At 42.6% G+C, this 8027-nt stretch overlaps 1 protein-coding gene across 12 annotated transcripts in view; it reads right to left on the bottom strand.

Moving 5' to 3' along the window:
• Nucleotides 1-1007: 1007 nt before the first annotated feature.
• Nucleotides 1008-8027, bottom strand: part of neo1a (neogenin 1a) — a 162517-nt gene continuing 155497 nt past the window's right edge. For 8 of the 12 annotated variants that reach the window (XM_082526439.1, XM_082526437.1, XM_082526441.1 and 5 more), the window contains 6 exons: nt 7638-7882; nt 7007-7099; nt 6505-6672; nt 4524-4811; nt 4218-4354; nt 1008-3511 (listed from right to left, as the gene is read on the bottom strand). In XM_082526439.1, coding sequence (XP_082382565.1) covers nt 3359-3511; nt 4218-4354; nt 4524-4811; nt 6505-6672; nt 7007-7099; nt 7638-7882 — 1084 coding nt within the window. In that variant the 3' untranslated portion in view covers nt 1008-3358. Of the gene's footprint in view, nt 3670-4213; nt 4355-4523; nt 4812-6504; nt 6673-7006; nt 7100-7637; nt 7883-8027 lie in introns of all 12 variants that reach the window. The other 4 variants (XM_082526446.1, XM_082526440.1, XM_082526445.1 and 1 more) reach the window with 3 other exon arrangements.

Below are 8027 nucleotides of genomic sequence, written 5' to 3'. Positions count from 1 at the left end.
CATTCGCAGCAATGCTATAAAAAACTATTAAAATACAGTTAAAAGTCTAAAACCTCGGCGTCCTTCACTTGTTCCAAAGCTATACAGTGGGCTGAACCCGAGCCTTTGTTGGGCCGATTTTGGCCCCCACCCTCATGTTTGACATCTTGATCTAGACTATATAATATTTATCTGGTCTGAGATGAACATAGACAAACTCAAATGTCGGCTTTTCGCACCCTATGGGCATATCCTGTAGACAAGATATCACAGTTTACAACTCTTTGAGTAAAGTATTTTTAGCCTATATATTTTCTTTTTAGTGGGTCATTTTTCTACATGTCTTTGCCAGATCGTAATATTTCCCAATACCTAGTTTATGCACACTCTTACAAATGCGTTTTATACTGGCTTTGCACGCTTGGACTGTCCTCTCAGTGGAGATCAAAACAAGTAGTTTTATTTTGCTTTTTTTGTTTTGCTGCGAATGCTGCAGAAAACAGCAAAAAGCATGACTAATAGACATGTTTTTTTAAGTAAAATCCACAGCTTTAAAAATGCAAAAATAGAGAAATTTCATCATAACTGCACTGACTGTGGAAAAAATGACTTTCCGTCAGCTGACCTCACATACAGGATGTTGTCACGTCTATAGATGGAAGAATTTTTGTCACGTGTACATAGATTCAGGTTCACACTGTGAATAAAACCCAAATGTTTTTCCCTATCATGTGAGGTGAATCCATCTCATAATAAACACATGATAGAGTACAAACTGACATAGGCAGTCCTTTTCTATGGATTGTTAAATTTATGAGGTGAAATGACAGCTGCCCTGCTTTTTTAATGAAGGATTTCAATGTTGTAAATCAAGCCTGAATAGCAATCTTTGACCTGTCGTTTACCGAAAGATATGTAAAGCCCAAGGTTAGAGACTCTTCGGTGTTCGCTCATCTCTGGAGTATGTATGTATACCAATGATGCCTGTCGGGCGTCATGTCTGATGAAAAGAAGACGAGCAGACACGGTTACTTTGTTAGTATTCATAATTGTTTGTATACACAATGTATAGGAGCACCAATAAAAAAAACATCTTTTTTTTCCTCTTTTTTTTGTCCAAACATTTTTTCCGACATTTTTTAAAAAGCCACAGATTTTTTTTCTCCATTTCTACAGAAAGCAAAGAAAGCTCTGTACATGAACAAGCAACAACAGAATTCCTCATCGTGAGCTGCAGAGTATAAACCGCCTGGCCGCTCAATCCATATCATCTCTGAAGCAAAAAACAAAAATAATAATAATAATAAACATTAAAAAAAAAAAGAAAAAAAAAAGACCAGCTGCCTGCTGCTTACCTAGGACACTACGTTACACAAACAGCTTTCGATATTTAAAACACAAGATATGTAAGAAATGTACTTTCCAAAAATTGTGAAAAAGTGCAATACAGGTTCAACTGTTTACAACTCAATAGATTATTTCCCAAATGGAGTCCGCTCCTCTTTCTCCCACTTTTGTCCGTCAACCCCCACCCTGGTCCCTCCCGACGTGCCGCCCCACAAAAACTTGTTCCTTGTTTGTATCCATAGTTAAAATCTCTTACAGTTATATTGACATTCATGACGATGTACATGTATGAGAAACATGGTATTCACAAAAGTAGAGCAAATTACTATGATCGCAAATGACAAGTTTCTTTGGGTAAGAGAGTAATGAAAAACTAGTTTCTTTTTTTTTTCTCCTTTTTTTTTAAATATTGGATTTGTGTATAGAACAAGCTTCGTTTTTTTCTTCATACAAAACCATGTAAAAAAAACAAAACAAATTGGGAGTCCCCTTCAAAAAGGCCAACATCTTTGCATCTGATAACATCTGTAGAAGAACCACGGTGATGGAAAACCAGCAAACACACTCCTGCGCTGCCGGGGATCGGGGATGCACGCACACACACGTGGTTCAGCAGTACAGATGCTTGAAACCAAATATTGTTTTTTTGGAAAAACAACACACATTCGACTTAACTTCTGGTATAAAACACAACTCGACTGTTGCTGTAGATGTTTTTTTTGTAATTTAGGTGGGGTGGGGGACCAGCGCCCTGAGTCCTCGGTACCCCTGACCTGCGAGGAGATCCTGTCAAGTCCCACTGAACGATGAAGAAGCAGCTGCCGATGGTGACAGCTGAGTGACACCATCCACGCAGAGCAGAGTCGTCTCCACGGCGCCGACATACCTGCGCGTTGGTAAGGTTTTTTTTTGTTTGGTTTTTTTTTTTTTTTTTTTTTTTTTTAAACGGAGCTCCCGTGACAAACCAAAAACTGGAAAACACTTTCATGTACAAAGGGTGGCAACGCGACCTCAGAGAAGAATGTACTGTAGAAACGCACCAGGTCTCTCTCTCCTCTGCTGATATGAAAAACTGAGCTTCAGGACTCATTCATTATCCCACTTCCATCCCAAATAATAATAATAATAATAATAATAATAATAATAATAAAAATAATGAAATGATGGGAAACATTAAAAACATCAACAAACAAACAAAAAAACATATGTACATGTTTATAAGGATATTTATGTAAAAAATAATACAATAACATAAAAAAACCCAATGAAAAGTCATATGACACGTGGGTAAAAGACAAAAGACAAGTTGATGAATAATGTAGGCTTGGTAAAGAGGAGGAGGAGGCTGAAATCCAACGTTCACTTCACTGAAACTGTCCAATAGATATACAAAATGCACAAAGAAAACACTAATCAAACAAACACTGTGTGTAGACTGTGCCTCATGAGCACCATACATCAAAAACCAGCATATTTTTTGGACTTGACACTGAATCAACCGTCTCAAGCGAGAGTGTTCGGCACCGAAAAACAAACAAACAAACAAAAAAAAATGACTACCATTTTTGCTGAGGAAAAAAAAAAAATTCACAATCTTCCGGTTGAACGCGACCAATGTTTGTTTGTTTTTATTTTTCCTTTTTAAAAGTTCATAGTCTCTGAGAATGGTTCTTCATATAAAGATGAAGTTGTCTCACTTTTTCTTCCCTCACATGGCAATCTCCTTCCTGAGACTGAGCAAGGTAAGCTGGGGAAAAAAGGAAAAAGTAATTCCTACGTTTCAGTCTGGAAGTTTTGTTTTTCTCTGCAGGGGGAGACGCGAGAGTTTTTTTTTCTTTTTCGTGGGGATGAGAAGCCATTTTGTGTCCAGCAGCCTCTGGCTCCGAAGGTTTTGTTGATTTGTTTTGTATTGTTTGGTTGTGTTTTTTTCTTTAGGGTGTGTGACTTTCTGTATGTGTGTGTGGGGGGTGACAGAGAGTGTGTGGTTGTGTGTGTGTCTGTCTGTGTGTGGTGTTTTGGTGCAAGTGCATGCTCATGGCGCTGTGGTGATGGCGTTCAGGTCCTTCATCAGGCCCTCGAGGTGGGCCATCTCCTCGGTCAGCTCGTCGGGCTCGTAGCTCTGGGGGAGAGGAACAGGGTTACTGCGGGGGGCGGGGGAGGGGAAGGGGGGGAGGGAGGCAAGCACCTGGAAGGAGGGAAGGAAGAGAGCAGAGGAAAGGAAAGGAGAGGAGAGGATCAGTCAGGGATCTTTCACAGAGGACAGGGAGGAGTTTGGCAAAGGGGGCGCATGGGTGAGGTGAGCTGGAGGGGGGGGGGGGGGGGGGGCTGGGTGGATCAATGAAACTGAAGGGTCGGAAAAGGACAAAAACAGAAAGAGGCAGCAGACAAAAGCATGACGTCGAGGAAAAAAACCAAGAGAAGCCAACACCAACATACGGTCAACAGCCAATCAAGGCAGAGAGAAGGTTCAATGGCAAAAAATTAAAAATCATTCCAGTTATGGGTTTGTTTGTTTGTTTTTTTTGTTAAGATCGGTAGTTAACGGTTAAATGAAATGACCAAAGGAGAGCCGACAACGCCACAAAAAAAAGAGAAAGTAAAAACATGGTGAGATTGAATTTGGAAAGAATACAAAAAAAGAAAAACAGAGAGAGAGAGAACAAACAGAAAATGTGGTTAAAACCAATGTTCAGCTGAAAGTAACTGTATCATCCAGTGCCCAAAGTAAACCTGACATGGATTTGGAAGGAATGTGATTGGTATCATTTAAAAAAAACAACCCAAAAGAAGCAGCAAAAATAATATCAAATATTCACCACCATCATCAGGCCTACCAAAAAAAAAATCAGACTGCCTTACTACAAGCAGCCAGTGTGGGGCGCTGTACTCACGCTGTCTACATCTTCTAGCATCTTGCTGGTCTCTGGTACATCGGGGGCGTTGGGCACGGTGACCACCATCGGTGTTCGTGTCCTTCCTAGTGTTCCGATGGAGGCTGTTTTCACAACATGCGGGTGAGTGGGAGGCCCTGAGTGAAGAAAGGTCACACGAAAATACTACACTCAGTGAACGCAACACACACCAGTGCTTTAAAAAAAAATTTTTTTCAGCTCGCAAAGACCTTTTTAAGAGCTAGTTAGAAAAATTCTGATTCAACTCTGTTTAGCTTGGTGGGTGTCAGTGATATGAGGGCTCACCGGTCTGAGCGAGCAGGGGAGTGCTGGGCAGGGCGGGAGACTCATAGGATGGGTGGCTGGAGGCTGGGATTGCAGGTACAGCGAAGCTCTTGAGAGGGTGGGCGTGGGCATGCGGGTGAGCTGAGCGGAGTGGGGGCAGGTTGCTGGAGTAGCTAGGCTCCTCCTCTGTGGTGGTGGAGCCGTGGTAGCTGCCCTCTGGGTCAGCCAGGATCTCTGAGGGGCAGGAGGCTTGGGAGGAGGCGGTGGCAGGAGGGGCGGGCTCAGAGCTGGGAGTATTCCTCACAGACTCTGGAGAGGAGGCAGCAGGTGGGGACAGTCAGAATACGGGTTTGCAGGATTAAAACATTTTTCGGCATGCCAGTGCCTGCCAACCGGCTTGTAGAAAGTTACCAAGAAAATGTCATAATTAATAATTAAAGCTGGAATTTTAGGCTTTCATTTTTGGGTTTGCTGTCGCCAATCTAAATATCTGTCATGGAACTTTCTATTTGTGAGTCTGTACACGAGAAGCTGAGAAACCTGTCTTATTTAGAATCCTGTAAATATACATATGAACTCAGGTTTCAGTTCATCCTATCCCAGTGGTCTTTTCTTTGCGTTTACATCTCACAGTATCCCAGTTCAATAGCAATATCCAGGTTCCTCAAAACATGAATAAGAGCATGCAAACATCTTAAGTGTTAAAAAAATAAAATAAAAAGAAAATAATTTCAAAAGCTCAGTAGCAATAAAAAGCAAACATCTTAACATTTCTGAAGCTGCAACTTGTGGTCTACCTTTATAAATGACTTCAGGTCAGTTGAACACCAGTTCAGCCTTCTATTTTTCTTTCACTATAACTAGTTATTTGTGCATTATACTGCCAAAAGTATTCACTCACACATCCAGATCAGTTCAGGTGTTCCAATCACTTCTGTGGTCACAGGTGTATAAAATCAAGCACCTATACATGAAGACTTCTTCTACACACATTTGTGAAAGAGTGGGCAGCTCTCAGGAGCTCAGTCGTAGGTACCGTGATAGGGTGCCACCTGTGCAAGTCCAATCGTGAAATTTCATCGCTGCGAAATATTCTACAGTCAACTGTGCTACTATAAAAATATGGAAATGATTAGACATGGTACAGACCTCCAAACTTCATGTGACTTTCAGATTAGCTCGAAAACAGTGTGTAGAGAGCTTCGTGGAATGGGTTTCCATGGCCAGGAGAACGGTACTTGTCTAACTGCATTGTGCCAAGTGTAAAGTTTGGTGGAGTGGGGATTATGGTGTGCGGTTGTATTTTTTAGGAGTTGGGCTCAGCCCCTCAGTTCCAGTGAAAGGAACTCTTAATACTTCGACATACAAAGCTATTTTGTACCATTTCATACTCCTGACTTTTTTGGAACAGTTTGGGGACGGCCCCTTCCTGTTCCTGTTCCCTTCCTGCAACATGACTGCGCACCAGCGCATAAAGCCCAAAAAGACATGGATGAGAACTTGACTGCCCTGCACAGAGTCCTGACCTCAACCCCACAGAACACCTTTAGGATGAATTAGAGCGGAGACTGCAAGTCAGGTCTTCTCATATAACAGTGTCCGACCTCACAAATGATCTTCTGGAAGAAGAAACACTCCTAAACCTTTTCGAAAGCCTTCCCAGAAGAGTTGAAGCTGCAATAGGGTGGAGCAACAATATATTAAATCCTATGCATTAAGAAGCTCATATCCATGTGAAGGCAGACGTGTGAATACTTTTGGCAATATAGTGTATCCGACTGCATTCCCTTGTTTATCTTGGTAAAGAGCACAGCCAGTATGTTAGGAAGGAAAGCAACAGTGGTTAGTAACACTATGGAGAACTCAAATATGAACATAAGGTGGTAGCGGCATGGGAATGAATAAGCAAATGACAAATCTGTGAGTGGTTATGACATAAGGTAAGAGTGCCCTTGTCCTCTTTGTTATTCCTCGTGCTGTCCAGCAGGGGGCAGTGTCTCACCTGTGGAGTCCACCCTGTCTAGATGAGAGATGGGGGTGCAGGTGTGCGGCCGTGGGTACCCGCTGCCCTGGTGGTAGAGGTAGCTGCGTGTCGCCGACGACAGGCTGCCCATGTGATAATAGTGGTGATGGTTATCGAGGGAATGGATGGGGTGAGCGCTAATCACGGCTGTGAATGGAAATGGACATGAATACACGGACACACAAACACAACAAGATGTTTAACCAACTGGTGATGAGGATGATGACGATGAGATGTACACATGCAGTTTTCTGTGACACACACACACTTCAATATTCTCTGTCAGCTTAGTCACTAAACCAAAAAATCCCCAGAAACATTAACATGTCACGAGAAGCATGAAATGTTTTCTAATTAGACAACCACAAGGAACATTTGGAAGTTGTTAACTTAAGACTTTGTGTGCTCTAGTTTCATATTGTTTTGTGAGGAGTTTCCAAATCGACTGCACAAACACACACACACACACGCACACACTTACGCTGAGGCGGCTGCGCATCAAAAGGCATCATCATTTTAGGCCTCATCCCTCGTCGGCCTGCTAGTGTAGACATGCTGTCCTCTGATTCGTGGCCTAAAAGGTACGGTGGACACCAGCCAATCAGAAAGAGCTGCTACCCTATTGATTGTCGTTTTTTTCCCCCCTTTTATTAACGATCCGTCTGATCTCAGGATCCTTAATCAATGCACTAATTGGGTTTTGATTGTATCTTTAAATGTCACAGTTACATTGAGTAGCTTTACTGTACTTGCAGAAACCTGCATCATGACGAGTAATGGGCAGCATGTATGAAAAGCATGAAATGTTTTGCATGATAATCACGGGAAAACAACAGAAATTGAACAGGTGTTGACTCATGACACGAAAACCTCTTCAGGACTCCTCCAGCAACCTCCTGAAAGCAAACCTGAGGATATTACCTCATTCCTACCTGAAAATCATCGTTTTTTTAAGTCACACTCTTAAAATGTAGTTTTCTGTCTGCAGCCAAACTAGAGAGGTCTACTCAATGTTATTATGCATGTAAGCTCAGGCAGCAAGGGTAGCATTTCGCTTTCATCCCTTTTCCCAAAACATCACATTTTAAGTCTCCGCCTTGAGCAAGACTGACCACGGTAGGAGTTGCGCCTCTGCTGCAGGTGGGGGTTGCTCTCCAATCCGCTGTCAGCAGGGGTGATGTCCTGTGAGGTGCGGGGAATGGGGGTTTCAGTCATGACTGGGTTGGGGTCTGGCGACTTGTCCATGGGTTTAAGCTCCAGCCTCTCGTGGTGAATCCAAAGATCGGGTGGCTTCAGGTCTTTGGAGTTCCCCTTGTATTTGTGAGAGCCGTTGGAAGATTTTGAGGCAGCCCGCTTTCTATCAGAGAGAACACAGAGCTGTTAGCGACAGCAGCAAAACAGTCAAAGATACTGGAGGGAGCTGATCTGTAGGTTAATAAAACAGAGTGAGAAGATCTATATTACAAAGAGACAGAAAGAGAGCATGCAATGTAAAAGCGGGA

This window comes from Aulonocara stuartgranti (assembly GCF_965226115.1).
Source record: "Aulonocara stuartgranti genome assembly, chromosome: 1".
NCBI lineage: Eukaryota > Metazoa > Chordata > Actinopteri > Cichliformes > Cichlidae > Aulonocara > Aulonocara stuartgranti.
The sequence above is the reverse complement of the archived record's forward strand: the minus strand, read 5'-3'. Positions and strand labels throughout refer to the sequence as shown.